The sequence below is a fragment of the Serinus canaria genome, chromosome 7 (genome assembly GCF_022539315.1).
Source record: "Serinus canaria isolate serCan28SL12 chromosome 7, serCan2020, whole genome shotgun sequence".
Taxonomy (NCBI): Eukaryota; Metazoa; Chordata; class Aves; order Passeriformes; family Fringillidae; genus Serinus; species Serinus canaria.
This window is the reverse complement of record NC_066321.1, coordinates 20276203-20296924: the sequence shown is the minus strand read 5'-3', so window position 1 is coordinate 20296924 and position 20722 is coordinate 20276203. Positions and strand designations below refer to the sequence as shown.

General features: G+C 41.2%; 1 protein-coding gene across 4 annotated transcripts in view; it reads right to left on the bottom strand.

Moving 5' to 3' along the window:
• Window positions 1-20722, bottom strand: part of MAP3K20 (mitogen-activated protein kinase kinase kinase 20) — a 92048-nt gene that overhangs the window by 14473 nt on the left and 56853 nt on the right. For 3 of the 4 annotated variants that reach the window (XR_007778021.1, XM_050977090.1, XM_030241035.2), the window contains exons 12-16: window positions 10629-10673; window positions 9706-9736; window positions 9447-9586; window positions 8198-8260; window positions 7106-7198 (exon numbers count right to left, since the gene is read on the bottom strand). Coding sequence is in view for 3 of the 4 variants with exons in the window: in XM_050977090.1 (XP_050833047.1) it covers window positions 7106-7198; window positions 8198-8260; window positions 9447-9586; window positions 9706-9736; window positions 10629-10673 (372 nt within the window). In the remaining variant the exon portion in view is untranslated. Of the gene's footprint in view, window positions 1-7105; window positions 7199-8197; window positions 8261-9446; window positions 9587-9705; window positions 9737-10628; window positions 10674-12136; window positions 17117-20722 lie in introns of those variants that run through there. The other variant, XM_030241042.2, reaches the window with a different exon arrangement.

Below are 20722 nucleotides of genomic sequence, written 5' to 3'. Positions count from 1 at the left end.
TGCTAGGGAGACACTTCATTTTTCAAGGGGGCCCAAATCAAGGATTCATTTTTAAATCAATGGTTGCAATAAACTTTTTTTTTTTTGCTTTTTAAAGACTGAAATAAAAATAGAAATGGCATTGCAGCAGACAACTGGATATTAGAAGAAAAGTAACAAGTAGCACAGGATGAAACAAATAAGAAAAAAAATGTTGGCCATGCTGATACTAAAAGTAGTAGCATGTTGATGATTTAGGTCCCCAGAAGCTCCTTTACATTCTTAGCTATTATGTATCTCAGCTGCTGAAACCTGCTGTTTTAAAGGCATTAGAGTTGAACATCTAGCGACAGCACTTGGGTTATTTATCATTATGTATCACCCTGCTACACTATATTTTATTATACCGGATTTAAAGGAAGATAACACAATTATGGTTAATTTGCTTCTCTTCTTTATATGTATAGTGTCATGACCCACCACAGCTTTGTCCCATGAGATATTTTTAACCAAAAAGAAATCCACAAGAAACTCTCCCTAAAAATTCCATTAATAACCTCTTGTAGCATGTATAGGTTGCAGGGTCTGGAACTAAGAATGTTTTAATCTCTTCAGCAAAACAATGTCTCATAATGATGTACAGGACTATTGCTGCACTGATGAAGAATCATACATAATTCAGCACCTTTCACTTGGCACCACTGTGATATCCTCATTAGCAGTGGCTCACAGTGGCTGTCAGATGGTGTCCATGCGAATGCAGGCATTATATTGTCTTTGAGATGTGCAGCTGCTTCCATGACACTGCCAGTATATAAAAACATGACGCCAGTTTGTTTTATTTAGTGCTAAACCTTCCAGTTTGTAAAAACAAGGCTGACACAGAGCCTGACATGAGGCAGTGAAAATAATTAGCTCTCATTTTCTCAGCCTCCTATTTCCTTCTCCCCGCTGTGTTCTCTTTCCACTAAACCACCACATGTCAGTCGAAATGGGAGGCAATTAGTGGGCTCATTTCAGTCCCCACAACTGTGCTGAAAAGAAAGTATTTATGATGGCACAATGAACAGCTGAAAGATTAAATAACATTTGCCTTTTGAAAAGAAAATGACTTCTAGCTAAATGGGCAATTTTTGATTATTCTCAAACAAGCTTAGAGTAGTTGGTTTTTAAAATACAAGAAAGGAAAATGAGTCATTTTTAGGTGAAAGAATCAAATAAAACTTGACACAGTAATGCAAATAACTGATGTTTTATTGCAAAATATGTAAATGTGTTATACCCTTAACAATGGCTGGTGTCTCAGGTCAGGGCAGGCTGCTGCCAGCCAGGCTCCAGCAAGAGAAGGTGGCTCCACCGCTGGTTTTGTTTCAGCTGTGCAGGCAGAAAAAAGAGGGGCGGAGGGGAGGCCTTGCGAGAGAGATGGTCTTAAAATGTACAGAAACAAAGCAAGAGGAAGATATATTTATGTTATCAGTTGCCTGGGTGCCTCCTCCGAGCTGGAGCCCTCACTCCCCGGCAAGGCAGCAGGCACTGAGTGGCTGCAGCTTTGCCTGGAGATGCATGAGGCCCCTTCACAGTGACACAGAGCAGCCAGCAGTACCAAAAATATCTGTCCCCTGGCAGTGCCCTTCTTTAACATCGGGGCTGTGCAGCTCTGTGCACAACAGAGTGGCACATAATGGTAAATACCAGGCACTGCTCTGTGTGCCCTGAGAACAGGGCCTTGCAGCAGGCAAGGCAATGCTCAGTGACACCCCAGCATTACCAAGAGCTGCCCCTGCCATGTGATCAGAAGCGAACGGGGCTGTTGCAGTCGCAGGCATCATCCACATGGACAGCCTGCTTGCACCAGCAGGATGGTAAAGGTGGAAGCTTGAAAAACTGGTCCTTTCCCTGAGGGCTGCATGGGTGCCCTCCTGTACTGTCCTCCAGTGGCATTTCCTGTGGCCCACTCGTGGGGACAACGTGCTGGAGCTGTGCGGACACCGTGTCCCCACTGCAGCTCGTGGAGTGACTGCTCACACTCTGGGACCTGCAGCTCTGCAGGACATTGGCTGAGGGAACAAGGGGGCTCAGGAGTTCAGGAAAGGCATGGCAGAGCCACTGTTCTGCTGGGAACAAAGGCTTCTCTTCCAGGGTTTTGTCTGGATAGCACATGTCAATGGCAGTGGATGGCTGGGAACCTGTCTGTGCTTCTGCAGACCTATCTGCAGGATGTGAGAGGTAACGTGTGGAAGGCAGCAAGTTAATTCAGTGGCCAAGGTATAAAAATAAATCTTTAGATTAAAAAGTCTAGAAAGTCAAGTGAACAAAATACCTACCTGAAAAGCCTATGTCTCTTCAGGGCTATGGAATAATTTCTAATAGGAATCCCTGGTCTAGCACAGCTTATACAAGGATTTTTAAAGGTCTTGGCTTGAGTTTGATTCAGTTACACATGGATGCTACAGCTGGAGCAATCCCAGTGGAGATGATGGAGTTATACCAGCTCCACCTCATGCAAAAACAATACGTGGTCCTGCAAAGAGTCTTTGGAAGAAAATACCAGGAGCTCAGATTACCTGCACTGATCCATCTCCTTAGCAGACTACAATATTCTGTTCTTAATGGTGGTGGCAATATTTTAATGTGGCTGTGGTTTTGTTTTACAGCTTAGGTAATTCTCTGTGTCCCCTCACTGACTACTTGATAGAATAGGAACAAATCTATGAAAATATCACATGAACACAGCTTCTCTGATTCCTGCATTAACTATTAGTCTTTAGTACTAAAGCATTGTGCTTTGACATGGAATTAAAGAGGGAAGATTTAGATGATGAGGTTTTGAGATAAGGACAAATACCCCATGTTAGAAAGTCAAGGTACCTCTGATTATTTTGCAAAGGAAGGGTTAGATAAAACCAATTCCTCCTCCATTTTTACTTACTGAAGTGGGTTAAAATACCTACAGAGCAAGGAGAATATAAATGACTGAAAAACTAGAACTGAAATTTCAAATGTTATACCTTGGCTCTTGCTTTATTTTTAAGAAAGCAAAGAAAGAATTTATGAACATTGATATAGTGGGAGGGTGGGGAGGAACAAGCAGCAGAAATGGTCTCAAGCACTTGTGAAACCACATTCCAGTTACAACTATTTCAGTAGTGATTTTTTGTCCTGCCTGCATTTTGCTGGCCTGAGCTTCTCCACATGAAGAGTTGATCACAATGTCGCTTTAAAGTAGCCTTAATAGTATACTACATTTAGCACTACACATTTAAATAATAGCATTAAAATACATCTCAGTTTGGATATTCAAGGCTAGAAAATAGTTCACACAGTTAGCAGATGGCTTTGAAGAGGATCTGCTCCTTACCTTGTCAAATGGAGGCAGAAGTAAGCGGGGAAAAATCGGGAGAAACAGTGAGCCAACTTCAAGGCTTTGTGTTTGGATGTAGGTCAAATTGTGCCACTCTCGGTAAAAAATGAAAACATTCAATGGCATAGTGAAATCTGCCCTTTTGAGGACCAAAACTAAAGAATGCATCAATAGAAGGCAAAAAGACTGTAAGGCATCCTTCTCAAGGGGTTTGGTGATTCATCAGTGTGGAGCCGACATAGCTCAGGCACCTTTCCCTGATTGGGAAATTTTAATGAGCCATCTAGGATGAGAAAGCCATTGAAAATTCCCCCTGCAGTCCTGCAAATCAGCTCAAGCCACAACTGCCAGGGTTTGTTGTTTTACTCTCCATCTTGGACTTAATTGGTGGTCCCCTGCTTTTTTTTTTATTTGTGGGAGAAAAAAAAAGTGTAAATCTATCACCTTTCAGGTCATTGGGAACTGTGTACAGAAAGGTCATGAAAAGGCAGTGAATGGAAGTAACCACATAACTTGAACTACAAGAGTTGGAAAAGAAACCTCTAAAAACCAGGTTAGCTTTGCAGTGCTCACTCCTGATGCATTCAGAGAGCACAAAGGTCAACTGAGCTTTTATCTCCTCCAAAGATGCAGCTAAAAAAGGAAGGAAACTGTAATGAAATGACTGCATCTGTCAGCTGGTGGAAACCAACATAATCCCACTACAAGATGCAGTTTAAATTAGATAAAAAATATGGGGCTGGTAAAGCTGTTTACTGGGAAGTCAGTGTTTCATTCAGCATACAGAAAAGGAGAAAAGGCTGAACATTCAAATGCTGTCCTGAAGCATATCCAGCAGGATCCTTGCTAAAAGGCACTGCCATTCCTAAGGCCCTTAAGTTTCTGCTTGCTGACGAAGAAAGGTGTGCTGGCTGTGCTGATGGGGCAGGGTGCAGTGCCCAGGAGAGGACATCTGTGCCCTGAGGAACCATCTTCACACCACAGAGGGTGCTGTGCTCTTACCAGCCAAACACATCCAAATTAACTGGCACCCCTGAAATGGTTCCTGTGTGCTGGACCAGCTTCTCCAGCACTTTTATATCTGGTGGGATTGCTGCATGTCATGGTGCACTCCCCAGCTTTCATTTGGACCAGGAGGCTTTTGTCCTGCGTGTCCATCCTGTCCCAAGCTTGGGCAGAGCCACCTTCAGTGACATGGATGGCTTGGTTCCAGGTGCAACTACACCAGAAGATGCACTACCATAACTAAAGGGAAGTCGACTCAGAGACCAGCCCAGAGCCAGCCTGGTGTAAAACCTTCCAGCGTGACCTGTTCTCCTGACAGAGCCCTTCCTGCTGCACTGCACCACCTCCCAGCCGAGCCTAATAACCTCTCTCGCTGTACACAAGCCTAGCAGCCAACACACCACCCTCAATGTGTAACCCAGATTTGAGCTTATTGCCTCTTTTTCCTCAGGATTAAAACAGGAGAAATGCTTCTTAGTTAGGCAGCTGGTTATAGGGACTGATTAGGGTAAAGTTCCTTTGAGAAATTTATTTTTAAACTGATGTAGGCCAGCTTTTTAGCAATAAAGATGGTGGAAGGTATGATCCCAAGTGCTTCTGCTGACCCAGTTTTACAGGAACAGGCACCACTCTTTTACAAAAATGGGACAATAAAAGAAGTTTAAACCCTTCAATCCTGGTTTTCACCCTTTTCCCAGTTCATTTTGGAACAAATCTAGATGGCAGCTCAAGGCAGCCTCTAGGGGAGCCAGAAGATTGTATGCAGGGGTTTTCAAAGAAGCAAGCTAGCCAAATTTCCTATACAGTTTGTACCACACCAGTCTTTGTTAATGTTATGTTAAATGCAAATTACTTGCCCATACTCAAAGAATCTGCTCCTTCCAGTTCACTTTTTCCAACTGGCTCTGCTGCAATATCTTTAAAGGCAGGTACAAGTTAATGTGCAGATCCCAGACAGATGTTTCCAGCCCAGACATATTCAGGTGACAAACTGTGCATTCCCTGGCGCGGCATCACTAAGCACATGGGGTCCTGCAGCAGGGCAGCTGACAGGGAAGGCATGCCTGGCATGCAACCACAGCTTCAGAGGGAATGGCTTTCTTAGAAAAGGGCCCAACAGCACCTAGAGCAGGCAGGACCAATTAGGAGCTCACAGGGAAGGCAGGACCAAATAAAAAAGGTTGTAAGAAGACTGCAGAGGTTATGTCAACACTACACAGGCCCATTGAACTAACTCTGCCCTCTCCTAACAATTCAGATTCTGTCCCATAGCTTTTGCATTGCACATTTTGCTGTCATGGCTAAAACATTTACTCATCTTCAAACTTAAGGAGGCATTAGTACAACACAAATTTCTCTCCAGTGCTCAGAGGTCTATTTGCTCCTTCTCTTGCTCTTTCCTGTGGGTGGTTGCCCAACTCCCTGCACTATGGCTCACAGCCCTTATTGGAAATGGAAGGGAGATATGAGTTTTTCACGGACTTTTAGTTCCTTCAAGAGTTAGTTGAACATGGGGGAGAAAAATGCACACCTACAAAAAAGCAGCTGTACAGCTACATAAGCAACGTGCATTCAAGAACACTGAGACAGTTTAAGTAATTCACATAGTGATAAAGAAGATTTTTATAGGAAAAAGAAGTACTCAGGATAAAAGAAACAAACTAAAAAAGGAAATCTCCAGACAAAAAGCTTTTTCAAATTGATGAAATTATTTCAGTATGAGTACAAGTTCCGACTAAGTTCAAACCTAAATGCTTTCTCTGCAAGCACCACCAAGTACAGAAATCAAGAGACTTCTGCAAACAATATGCCCTGAAAGCAAAGCAGCCAGATAACACAAGATGAAAGTCAGCCTCCCACAAGTTTAGGGTGGACACACAATGCAGATTTATCAAATACAAAAGGAAACAAATCCTGCTGTCACAACCCCTGACTCTAGCTCAGAAATGCTTTGCACACCATTTCCACATAGATGATTAAATCTAAAACCCGTGAATTCAGAGTCCATGGTAAGCTGGATAAAGCAAACAAAAAGCATGGGACAAACCTCACTCTTGAGAAAAAACGATGTGGTAGAAATCCTTTGCTGGAACATCTGGAGTCATCAACGCTCCTGTTACACAGGGTGTAACGAGAGATCCTTGAACCAGCTCGCCTTGGAGCTGAGGTCTGATTAGGATGTGGCATGCTGGCAATTGCTGGAGCACAGCAGTTTTGTGCAATGTGCTCCAACCACCCCTCCCTCCTTCCCCAGGACCATGAGAGCACAGCCTCCACCAGGACCAGTCCTGCCCAGCCAGCAGCCATGCACACCATGTATGTACACCAAACTCCTCTTGGCTGCACAAAACAGTATCTCCTTTCTGCTGACACAAAAGGAAGTCTGCCCACCAACATCAGGCATATGCCACTGCCCAAATGTCAGTGGGCTTTTTTGAATAAATGGATTACCTTTTCACACTCATTGAGATAAAAGGAACAAAATGAAATCCAAAATTAAAAAAATTACAATTTAAAAAATAGTTCACAAGAAAACAGAAGCTTTCAGCCAAAACTTTCTGTGCCACTCTTTTCTTCCTCACCTGTTCTGAGGGAACATCATCATCACTGATGCAGCCCCATTTGCCACCTTGACATTCAGTCAGCACTTTCCAAAACAAGAGAATTTTCATGCAAATTTATCTTTTGTGTCCAGAAGATACTGGACCCTGTGGGTAGGGACTCTAAACCAAACCAACTGATCTAGCACTGCCAGCTTACCTTTGGACCGTTTCCTGGCTTCAAGTGATAACCAAACACAAGCTCAAGATTCACTACTTTCTCTATGCTTTCTTCAACACCACCTGCAGAATCCTGCCAAAAAAACCACAAAGCAGGCAGAGGTGAGAATTCACATCTACCACAACCCACTGGAAGACAGGAGCACACCCTTTGGTGGCAGAAATGATTTGCCTTTCAGGTGTTACAAGTCTGGCAGGCAGCAGAAAGGAGACATCACACTCCAAGAGGGGCAAAGGCTTCTGCATGGGTTTAGGGCTGGTAGTGGATGGCAACTGGGAGATGCTGCACATTTCCTGCTCCTGGCTGAGCTGCTCTGGCACAGTGCAGTGTCCCTGTGAGCACTGTGACAGTCTCTCACTGGAATTGCAGCTGGCACAGCAAAGCAAAGCAGCAATGCTCTTTCATTTTCCCTTCCAGGGAACAGAGTTTTGCTATATGAAAATTTGCTTTACGTGGATTTCACTCTATTGCTGTGCAATAAATTGTGACTTCAGGATTTGGGGTCTAGAATTCCTTGGTTACCTCACTGAATTAAATAAGGCGAATATCTGGTCTAGCAACACCAAAGTTCCCCAACACTCCCTCCCTTTTGCATGGGTCTTATTACTGATTATCATAAAACTAATGGGTTAATGTCAGGGTGGCAAGACACTAAATCATCCTGTCATCCTTCTCTCCTATAACATTAGCAAACCAGGGAATTATGGACTTATTCTGGGCCAGGGGTCTGCTGTTCTTCAGTGGTGACCAGCTGGTGGCAGCAGTTTGGAGGAATGGCTCTTCAAAGTAGTTTCTGATTAATGACAGCAGGCAAACTGCAACCAGTTGTTGTTTAATTTAATTCTACCAGCTCCATGATACAAACTTAGAACTTCCCTGAAAACAATTTCTATTATCCTGTTATTTGTTCTGATGTGACCCATTGCTGCTGTTGACTCTCCACATTTGTTAAAACCCTCTGTAGGAATTGCAACCTTGCCCTGCTCTGAATGGGGGAAAGTTCAGACATGAGAACAGTGAAATATTCATACCAGCACGAGAAGCACGTCTTATATCAACACTGAGACTTGCCTTAATTAATGGTGGAAAATGAAATAGATTTAGGTAGTCATGGGTTAACTTCTCAATAGCAGTCTAGAAAAAAAAAAAAAAAACAAAACCAGATGGGAGTTATTTAGTATCTCATCCTGCAAATACCAGCACCAAAACCAGCACAACCCCACATGCCCTCTGTTTTCAACTGTGGATACATTAGGGCATGTGGGAAGAGTTTAAAATATAGCCCTGTTCTGGAAACTGTTGTGGTAGATTGGCCCTGATTTGTGTTCAGAATCAGATCTGCTTAATCAGAAAAAGAGATGTTCAGGGGGCTTGTTTTTGTTGTTTTTATTTATGCTCAAATCAACCCAGGAAGCTGAGATCTTTCATTGTGGACATTATTGACTTTATTTCAATAATTCAAAGTTTCAATAATTTTCCCTGTAGGAAATGTAAATTAAATATATCAGTAATGGTGTGTGGGCATGGAAAAAATGGCTGATGAGCAAAAGGGGAATAAATTTGTGTGACTTACAAAGCTAAATTTGCAGGACTAGCAATTACAATACAAGTATCTCTTTACTAGCAAATTGGGATCTAAAATGATTGATACCCAACAGAATTATAGACGCTGCTTTTTTAGAATCCCTTTTCCAAAGGTGGCTGCCAGAAAACTCTCTCCTGTGGCTACAGTACTAATGCCATTACTGCTGTCATGATCACATTTTCCAGACTGTGATTTTTTTAACTCATTACAAACATTAGACATTTAAAACACTGTTTAAAAGCAAAGTTCTAAGAGCAAAGAAACCTGTCTGTCAATTAGCTTTAAAGTTGTCCAACTGAGTTTTGTTAGTCTAAATATGCTTTACGCTATAAATGAGCTATGGAAATTGAGAAGCTGAGATTTCAGTTCAAATAACTGTTTTGTATCTGTTTCTCCTTCAGCTAAAGAGAGCTCTCTCTGAAGAGTCCCAAGCTTTTCTGCTGGGAGAATGGCCCTCCTAGGTGAAGCTGCAGTAGTTCTAACATCCAGCTCACAAGAAACCTAAGAACTACAGAGGAGTATAAAGACCACAGCACATTTTCATGTCTCATATAATGCTGAGGTTGTTTTGAGTTCTAGATCCATATGAAGCTACAATTCTGTTTATTTTAGACACTAAATATGTTCTCTACTTAGCTTTGTATCTTTTTTTGTTGCTAATACTACTGAAACTCCATAGATTCTGTAATACTCACACTATAACCTACTGCACCGTTCAATAAATGCTGATAATACCTTTAAATGGATGATGTGTCCTCTGGAAACAATTCCCATCTCCTTTAAATCCTCTTCTTCTAGAAGCAGCAATTGTTTCCCAGTGATATGATGCTCCTTAAACAAGCTAGCATAGACACTCATCTCACCAGAAGCATCGCCTTAAGATAAAAGAGGTTATTCAGAAATCCACATGGCACTTTTTTGGAGGGGGAGAAAATGAACAAATGTATATTAGTTCATAAATGTGAGCATGAAAGGACATATGAATAGCTTTTACCTTTTCTAGTAAGTTGTTGCATCCAGAAAAACTGCAAAAAAGAGGAATCAATCTTGAAGTTCAAATTATCAAAATCTTGTATTACAGTTATTTGAAGTTCACAAATAATCATCCTTTTTAAAACAAAATTTTAAAATATTTCTCACTTTAGGATAAAGGACTCAGGATTCACAATGCAAGTGATTACTTCTATTTAGCTTTTCCAAACTGCCTTCCATATTGCAGCCACCTTTCTCAGTTTATTGTCACAAAGAACTGAAATGACCAAAGCAGAAACTGAGAAATGTCATGTGCTAAAAGGGCTGAAGTGAAGGAGCCAGGGATTTTATGGTTTTTGCACTGGCTTTCCAGACAGTCCTTTGGTAAATGTCAGCCAAACAACCCCATGATGCATAAGACCCAAATGGAGTGCTTGATAGGACATTAAAATCCTTTTGACACATCACTATGTCAGATATAAATCACTGATGTGTCTTGTTTAGCCTTTAAACTGAATAAAAAGGTATAAAGTACTCAATGCCATTATTTTATATGAAAAAAGCCCTAGAACTTTTTCTCAGTTAATTGCCATCCAGGTGGCACACAGTAGGATAAAACCTTTGAACTCATTTTTCCCTGTCCAGGGTCAGATCACTGGGCACTTCCACATTCCTTAAATAAGGACTCAGGAATGCCCTCCTGGCTGCTGGCAGTTCCCAGCTCCCACTGTTTTCTGGACACTGGAGAATGTGGCTGTTTTATGAAGGTAACTCGAATTTCCTCCTGGTCACTTTCAGGCCCTTCTGGGACACAAGTTTCACCAAACAAACAGCAGTAAAATCTCACCTAGGTGTTCTGATGCAGCCTTCCCTCCCACCACGCCCGCTGTGATTTGTCAGAGCTCCAGCACCACCAGCCTGGCCACATTAACACAAAATACTCACCACATCTTCCTCGGTCCATGCACAAATATCAAAGGAGGGCAGCAACTGTGTGAGAGATACGAATTGAAAAGAAAACCATCCGACCATTTTTCTCCCCTCCACCCAAATTTTACTCTGGTGGCTGATACTAATCTGCTCCTTTTTCCCTGCAAAGTGCAGGACTTCAGCTGCAACTCATATTGATGTACTAAACCACTGCATTCACACTGATTGTGGGCTGGCTCCAACAGCATGTTGGCAGTGTTAAATCGATCCTGTTCCTCTCTGCAGATAAAATTACCAGCAGATCTCCAACAATAACAACTTAGGAAGCAAAAGTAAACCATCTGATGGCAAGGGAATCTATCTGCCTCTCCTCTTGGTTCTGACACTGCAGGAAGGCTTTTGCTATGGCTTTGGTCTGCAATAGAAGATAATGCTGGGATTATGACTCCCTCCCAAATGATGGATATTTTCTGCAAAAGAAAGGAAAACTTTCACTGGAGAGCAGCGGAAACAGAATTTGGAGTCTGGCCACTGCAGACTGTCTTCCCACCCTTGTACAGACAAGTCTGTCTTGGTTTCTGCCACTGCTTTGTAACGACTCCTGTAAGGCTGGAGGAGTGCAGCACTTCCCAGCCTCCTCCTACATTTTGTTGGATGCAAGAAGGTGTTAGCTCTTGAATCACTAGGAAACCACGGAGGAATGGCTGCATTAAACAAAATTCTGGGATGATTTGAAAACTGACAGAGGAGAAGATGTCACTGTAACAGTGATTGCCATTTTACTCATTCAAGTATATGGTATCAAAGTGTCATCTTCTTGGCATTTTTATTCCACTTAAAGGGTTACCATTAATTATTGTAGATCTGTATTTGGACAGTCAGTGTCTCCCAGAAGCTCAAGATCATGATGTAGTTGCAAACTTTTTGATGTATATAACAGTGATTTATGAGAGACAGCTCGGTTACCCCTGAGCCCCCATGGCTTTGTCACCTCCTTCAGAGAGCCCTGCCACCCCCAGGGTCTCCAGACCCCACCCACAAGCCAAGCATGTCCCCTAGGCAGGCCCTCACCCCAGCACCTCCAGCTGCACACCAAGTGACCTGCAGCCTGGGCAGAACACTGTGGGGCAAAAGTAGTGCTGGGGGCAACACCAAAGGACAAGGAAGGGCAAGTGGCAATCCTGAACACCCTCAGGAGGCCGTGAGTTGTGCCCTTTGGAGGTACTTAGACTCAAACTGGCTGGTGCTGCAGCAGGAGCCTGGTATAATGATTTGTACAACTGAAAAATTTACTGCAGAAGTCCAAGAATGCATTTTTAGATGTACAGTGTGTTTTTTATGCTTCTTCTGGTTTAAATTTAACCAGTGGCAGAATAGTTCTGTATTATTTCTCTCTCTTTTTTTCTTAATGGGAGAATAAAGGAGAAATGTCACACAGTTAGTAATACAGAAAAGTTACTTAAACCAGCAGACAATAAGGAATCTCTTGGAACTCCAGAGTTTTACACAGTGACACAAATGCATAATATTTACTGTCAAAATGTTTATTGCAAAATAGAAGTTTGGAACAAAAGAGAAGCAAGGGAAAAGTTCACACCAAAAGAAAGTTTATGACACCAATCGAGGAAATTGAATACATTGTATGATTTCTTTTTGTTTGCTTTGGTTTTACACTGGAAAATCGAATCCACAGTGTGAATAAAACAAGACATGGTATGTCAAGTGCAATAAAAAGAATAACTGACACTGCAAGATTTTACCACACACAAGTGTAACATTGCATGTTCCACAAAAATGATATATTCAGTTTACAGCAGAAGAGTCTTGGCATAGGCATTGCGCTCAGCTTTGCTTTTTCAGAAGGGAAAATGAAGTTTTCTAACACTGTGAAAATATTTTCTATTTGAATTTCCTCAGTTCAAACCTGAAGTGTAAGTAGCATCGACTCCTACTATTCAGTACAAAACTTTTTCAGTAGTGCAAAAGCAAGAAATGCAGTGGACTATATCTGACTGTAAAAGGCATATGAGTATTTAGCACACAATATAAAAGGTTAAAAGAAAGTCATTGGTTCTACAGTTTTAAAATTAAATCTTCACACATCAGAAATCTCTGTGCAGATTTTACAGTGTACACTAAGTTGAAGCCTGGGGGAAAGGGGAAAGGTCTCTCCTCCAGATTCCTACCAGTGCATTTTAAGGGCTGTGAAAATTACTAAATGAACTTACTTTTTCTACCTGAACATTCTAAGTAGGACTGTAGTTAAAACCTCTGTCAAGTCAGAGGTCTTATTAAAAACCTGTAAAAGCTGCCTGATTACAGATAAAGCAAGTACACCACTAAAGACACACAGTAACACTGCTCAGTACTTAACAAGTATATGCACACTATAGATCTATTGCTACTGCTGAGAGCAATACCCATCATTACTGCATCAGATATTTAACTCAGAATAAACACTTTAAAACCCAGAAGGAAAGGGAATCAACATCTAAGAAAAGCTCTGGAATGATAAGCAAATGACAAGCCATGAACATGACTATGTGACAAGAGGCCACACCAGACCTCACCTCCAGAAAGCCCTTCCAGCCCAGAGGGGACAAGCTCCATGTCAGGGAGCACACAACAGCTGGCAATGCAGCACACCCACACCATACCCTAAGGCACTTGCTGCTCCAGGAAATTAGTGATGCCATTGTCACAAAAATGACTAGATCAAAAGTTTTCCTTCATTAAGTCCCATTTCTATATTTTTTCACCACTGCTAAAGAAAAGAAAAGGAGTTGGGAGTTGGACATCCTGTCTTGGTCCCAGCTGACCATTAAGCAAGCCAAAAGTCGATCCTCCCCATTCTCCTCTGAGGCCATTTACCCACCTAAGTTAATGTTTGCAGTACAGCAGCCTGGTAAATATGCCAAGGTCAGGCCTGGTTCTCACCTTTCCCCTCCATCAAATGCAGTGATATTATTTTACTGCAAATACCTTCAGGCTTTATGGAAGACAGAGGAAACTGGAACCCAAAAGGCCTGGAAGGATCTAGTGAGCTGGGAGGTGTACAAGGCACAGGAAGGCTTTTGGGGGTTTGTTCTGGCTTTGGCCCAGAGCAGCCAGAGAAATACCTTCTGGGTTTGGTTAATGCTTTCATTAGCTGATACACGATAGGGCTGTGGACTGTTGTGGAGATTTGTATAACCTGATGATGAGACAGGCAGAAGATGGACTCAGATACACTGAAGAGCAAATTCAAGTGTGCAAGATTGAAATACCCTGCCCTCCTCCAACCACCATACCTGCCCACCAGAGCCATGTTCAAAGCCTTTAGCTAGTGAGAAGCATTTCAGAGGCAGAAACAACATAGCTTGATTCTCACATGTGATAACTGGCTTGCAAACTGGAGACACCTGCTGTGAAACTCATCACAGGAAAGTAAAAATGCAACTAATACCACTGCTTTTTTGGTAAGCACAGCCAATATCCTAACTATAATACTATCTCAACTGCATCAGAAGATTTTGTCACATTATCACCTTACCAACAATTCAGAGGTCACCTTTGCTACTTTAAATGCATGGGGAAGTTTTAGAAGAGCTTAAACTTTCCTTAATATAGTTTAATTTGCTTTGAGAAACAACATGGGGAAAAAAGGCAAAGGGGAAAAAATCCATCTTGCTTCATTAAAAAATACTGAAACAAGTAGGCTGAAATTACTACAAGCACGTTACCACATTCTGATGATATTTGCTGATACAAGTTACACACCTGGGTAAGCACAAAACCTTGGAGACAGACTTAAACCTCGTGATGTTGCAACTATGAAAATCTGTGTCATACTACTCAAAAATTATTTTTATTTATGTAAAGATTAAGGAGCTAATTTACAAATTCACTTAAAACCCACACAAACATAAATGTGCATGAAGTGCTCCAAGATTGTCAAACACCAAAAAAGTGCAAAATATCAATGCTAGGAACAGATTTTTTGGGGTTTTTGAATTAGAAATGTACTGAACCAAATTTTGTTTTCAGTTGTACATCCCTACACTGCTTCTGTGGTACAGTAATTTATGCACAATGATATACATCTTAAGACCTAAAGTGCACATATTACATTACAGAAATCCATCAAATTTTGCTGAGTGCAAAGTGGCAGTTACAAAAATAGTATCATTGCTGTGGGTGTTAGAAGACGTAGTTACAAAAATAGTACAAATCTACACTGGAAAAGGCTATTTGTTCTCATTTCCATTTCATTATTTGTCCTTCCAAGTCTCTTTCTCTCCCTAAAATCAGGTCGCTTTGATGGACTTAAGAAGCCATCCCCATGTGAGCCAAAGAGCTTCTCCTTGGGATACACTGAACATTTACTGCCTCATTTAAATGATAATTTCATCATGAGAAAAGCTTCCAGAAACAAGAGGGTTAAGTTCAAGTCAGTAGGTTTGGGAGTGTCTGGAAGAAGGTTAAATGACATCCTGCAGGAACTGTGCAAAGCCTGAGCACAGCACTTGTGCCTTGCAGGTGGACTGGAGCAGTGCTGCCACTTAAGGATAAAACAATTCTTTCTTTCTCACAACCCAAAGAGGTGTCCACTCTAGAAAAACTTCTTCAAAGAACTTTGTTTTGTTGAGTGAACAGGTAATAATTTCAGGCCTGCTGTTATCTAATGTATCCATTTTCCTCTAAGCTATCCACAAAACACCATAATATACAGGTTAGAGCTGTGTAACAGGCAAGCCTATAATTAAAGAAGTCACTCAAAAACAGAAGTTTTATAAAAGAAACCCTTCCAGTAATTGAGAATGGAATTTTGATGGCTTATTCCCACTACTGCTGAACTACACAGTAACATTTTTCTTTTGAAATGTTGCCCTTCTTCCTTGGCAAATATTTTACAACATCTTCCTTTCTAACCTGCATCTGTGTTCGCCCTGGTTTCCCTCCCTCCTTCTGCATCACCACTAAAGGGGTCATCAGGAGAAACATCCTCACTGCTCTCAACCTAAGTGCCTGGCAGGCAATTATTGCAGCAGATTGTTAGATACTGAGTTTTATGGTAAGCTGTAACAGCAGTGACAATACATTACAAGTAATGTAGCTGCAAAAAACAGTTATGCAGAGTCTAGTAAATATTCCTGACATTGCTGCCAGATTCTAACATGGAGAATTTCACACAAGCCACAGTAGTAGGGCTCAAGCTGAAATGTCACAGTGGCTTCTCTTTGTCCTTTCCCAAGGATGGCACACGCTGTTTAGCAGATACAACAGAATCAAAATTTACAAACACCGATTTTTGCTCTCAGGTACAAGAATAAGTCCATCAAAGTTAATGAGGCTTCATGGATTCACATCAACATAACTGAAAATTAGCTTCTAGATCACAATATCTGATAATAGATGCAAAAGTCTGATTGCAGTTTACTTTGCTAGAGTGAATTATACACACATGCACATACACGTGAAGGGGAAAAAAAAGAACATTTAGAGAAATCATCTGCTAATAGGGATTATCTGAGTTCTGCTGCTATTCCATTTCTAAACTATATATTTAACTAACTCCTCTCTTCCTCCCCAAGCTTCTCTGTTCCTAGAAACTTATGTGTGACTTCCCACCATGCTGCCTTGAAAAAGGCTTTAAATTAAGAAACACAGCAAACCCCTTCACTGTAACAGCAAGAAAGAATGGATGTAGAAAATAGCAAATCCGGAAGTACAAGCTTATGCATATGACTGACAGCTAAAGGGGTAAGGGAAATGACAAATAACACAAAAGAAAAATTTGAAGTACATTAATGGCGTTAATGGCATTGAAGTTTCTCCCAGTGTTTCCAGATTTTAAATTTATCAAGGCATAGTTTCTGTAATCAGGCACTAGGAATTACAGATATAATCATAAAATAATAATAATCTCAATTAGTTTGGAAAGTTTAGTTCCAAATTTCATCAAAGCAGAAATAAGTCAGCACAATCGAAACAAAAACAACATATCTTAGCCTGGTAAATATCTTTTTGTTCTTGTTTGTTTGCTTTTTGTTCTTTTACAGGATTTAAACAGACCAAACTGACAGGATTCTTGTTCTAAAACTTTATTGTTTTGCTTTGCTGAAACGATTTCAGGGTTAACTCTACAACTTATTTCATTCGCTGCTATCATCTGTGTCATCAAAATCATCATCATCATCATCGTCATCTGACCAGTCGAATTCACTGAAACCCAAAGCCATGTTGATTTTCTTCCCTTTTCTCATAGAGGTGGTTTTAGAAGAATTCTTTTTGGCTTGCATGTTTATCTGCATTCCAGAATGCAGGACAGATCCTGCTTTGTTCAGAGAGAAGATATCCCCAAAGCCCGTCATCATCAAGGCCTTCAGACTTTGGTTCATGCCAGCTACCTCCCCGTTACTTGTTGCTGTGATCTGACATGACATCTCTGCACTGTTTGACTCCTCTGTTTTAGATTCAAAGTAAGACTCCTGAGACATTCTTGCAGCAAGAGGTAAGAAAAACTATTTAAAAGGAGGAAAGGACAGAGCAAAAGTGAAAGTTAGAACCAATTTAAAAATCAAGGAAAAAGACACCACCAGATTAGTCAGCAATCAACAGAAAGCATACGATTAGTGAATCTAAACATGGAGGTCAAGTAAGGATTCATTACAACAGATAGCATCCTTCTGGGGTCATTGCTCTTAAACCAAAGTGCAAAATCACTGAATGGCATGGCAAGAACCACAGGCAACAGAGCTTTCATGACAAAAGAAGGTTCAAACTCTTCAATCCTTCATTTTGTACAGCACAAAACAGAATATGACATTTCCCAACCAAGTGGACTGGTTCCAAGGCAATTGGAGCTGCTTAATTCAACCTTTCAGGATTGAAGAATAAATCAGGTTAAGATCAGAGAAGCCAAACAAGGTTGGCAGTTTGATGCAGAAGCAGCAGCCCCTAAATATCAGAAATGAAAGCAGCAGACTGGTTTTGAGTGTATGCTCAAAAGGAGAGAAAGGGTCACCCTGCAACAGCCACAACCAGAAATGAGTCTCTCACCAATGCAAAGGACAGGAGAACTGGCCTCCAGCCTGCACCAGCACCACACCTTCATAAACCATCCCAGGGACAAGCAGGCAGGGGAAGAGGGGTGGTTTTGGTCAGCTTGCCAGCTTCTTCAGCTTTTTTTTTTTTTCTTTAGTGGTATCAAGAGACATCTGTCAATTGCTTGTACATCATATTAAATTTCCACTAATCTTCACCTACAGATAATGGCATTCTCCTGACCCAGTCTGTTTGTAGTAACAAATGAAATATGCCCTCTTCAGGTTAATGATTAATGCCTCTTCAGAGTGGCCAGGCTAGTAACCTCTGTGACATGTTTGCCTGTGCTTCACAGGGAATAAAAACTCAGGACCTTCACCCTAAATTAAACTACCTACTTGTCCTGGAGTGTCAAACTGAGACACTACTAAAACATCACCAAAGGAGCTGTGTGTGAACACCTGCACTAGGATTTCTTTCCAAAGCATTTCTAAAACTACCTACCTAAAATTCATGGGTTTTCATATCTTTTTTAACCTAATCAGAAAACTGACTGAAGAGTCAATGGCAGTTGATCAAAACCAGTTACAGGGGTGATTATGGTGATGCCCTGCTTTTGTAACACAAGAGGCTTCACAGCCAGGGTTGCTCAAAGAGTGCCCATTTCTTGGTAAAACCACTTACATTGACTAATTTTCTATCATTAAAAAAGGCAGCATCTGTCTTCTGTTCCACTTGAGCTTTCCCTACTTACAGACTTACTATTTGCATTGTGGTTAAGTAAAGTTAGTGATCAGGGTTTAAGAAACAAAAATAAAATTAAGAAGTTGGAATGATGGGGTGCCCTAAATAGTCTTCATGCATCCTACTGCTATGTGATGAAAGATCCTCCAGCTCTGCTTCTGTACACCTGGCTATACAAAAACCCCCAGTTACACCATCAACAGTGTGCTAGTTGGATCAAGGATCAGCAAAAGTTCTTCCTGATAAAAAGAAGGAATCTTTCAAAAACATGACCTAGCATGCACACTTCATTCCCTACAAAAATCAACAAAGCTGCAAATCAGCTTTCCACTGAAACACCTTTCTGGGTCATTGACTGTTCAATGTCTGAGAGTGGGTAAGCTGTGAATGGCTCATTTTGCAAGTTATAATCACATTACTTCTTCCATGTTGTGCCATCTTGTTATCTGGAGAATTTAAAGAGTTTGTTGGGATGGGACATGCCTTTAGTGACACACTGCATATGATGACTATCAGAAGAGACCCTTAGAAATGGCTAGGATCCACCAGCCTCTCTAAATTCCATGGTTAAATGGCCACCTGCAGGTACAGGGCATCACAGGTGATATATGGGTTTCAGGTCTTGTTCACTGTCTTCCTTTAATATGATATTCATCTTAGCTACATACACTACCACTGCCAAGTCAAATCTTTCAAGAGAAGTCTCCCATTCCATGGCAGCTATGGATATATTCTACTCCACCAAAATGCTCCTGATTCCCTTGTGCTAGAGGCTTTTGGAGACCTGCACAAAGGAATTTGCAGAGATCAGACTCAAAGGAGTCTGTTGTATAAGATGCAGCAGAAATAGGGTCAAAACAAGAGCAGTGAGAAACGCACAGAAGCATTTCTAAATACTGGCCTCATCCATCCCTCATGCTGAAGTGTTTGAAGCTATACTTTACTCTTTGGAGCAGGAGCAGCCTGCCACTCACAGTTACCTACCAAGCAGGATGAAGCTTCTACCAATCCTACAACACTGGAGAAACAAGTGGCAGAGACAGCTTCACTGTGCTCCTGTCACTTGGTTTAAGTTTCTACACCTGCAGACCATTGCTGGCCCCTGGTCTTTGCTGCAGAGACAAATGAAAAGGTGACTGCAGAACACAGAGCAGGGATAAGGGTACCAGCTAAGATTCAACGAGGTCTACTTTTAGCTAAGAACCAGGTTTATGCCTAGTGGGAACTCTAAGATGTGTCACAGTTCTAGTTGCCATATTTTTACTTCTGCTTTTATAGTCAAGGTAGTTTAAAGTCAAGCACCGCTCCCTGTTGTAACCCTCTAGTTTGATGCTGCTGAGCAGATACTGCCTGAACTAATGGAGGGAGACAGCTGCTTGACTCCCAAGGATTTCAGCCTGCAAACTGAATGCCCAAAGATATTTTGCAAATGACTAACAGCTATGAATTTACAATTTAGTTGTATGTGCAACCAGTGCTATGAAAAAACCCAATCCTGCTTGAATAATGCCTTTTTCTGCCAGTATATCAAACTTTTTCAAATAAAAGGGCTCTTTAAAAAATACATTCTGTGTAACAGTTCACTTAAGATGTATGGAAAAAACAAATCTATATTTGTCTATTAGAAGAAATTGCACCTAAATGCAATAGGACAGTTGGGTTAATGCTATGCAGAAAGACAGTTCATGCTTAGCACAACAGGCCTCAGCACAATGCTTTATTCTAGCAGCAATGCCAGCTCTAAGTGAAAACTACAAGTCTTAAGCAAGTACAGCATAAAAAAACCCTAGGGCCTTGCTGGTGAAAAGGTTTGCTCATTAAGGCTGTGTCTCATGCTGTGCTCAGGATAGAGGATGGCCCGCAGCTCAGTTACTGGAATATGGCAAGTGTTAAAGCAGGCATAGAGATATCTACTGAAAACACACAGAATCTGCACATAGGAAAACATTTATCCTCCGTGATTTCACTGCTGCATGTTCGCAGCTGGAACATAAATGCAACTTCATTCAAAGAACAGCAATAAGCTATGCCTTAAAAACAAGTCATATGTAAATGGGTCTGGCTGGAATCAAGGTTATTAGTAGGATACAATTGTGCACAAGAAAAATCATATGCTACTGCAATCTCAATTTGGTATTTGTCTTAGCTAGTGCTTTAAAAACAAGTAGGTATCACAGCATTTTTTTAGCAACTCTGTTGTAATGTCTCGCCATGCACTAACCCTGTGGTCCTCCCTCTGCCAATCAGTGGTTGAAGAGCATAGTATTTCATCAAGAAATTCAAGATAATGCAAGGAAGTTTTTAAATTTGATTTACTAATAGAAATGTGGGAATTCTAC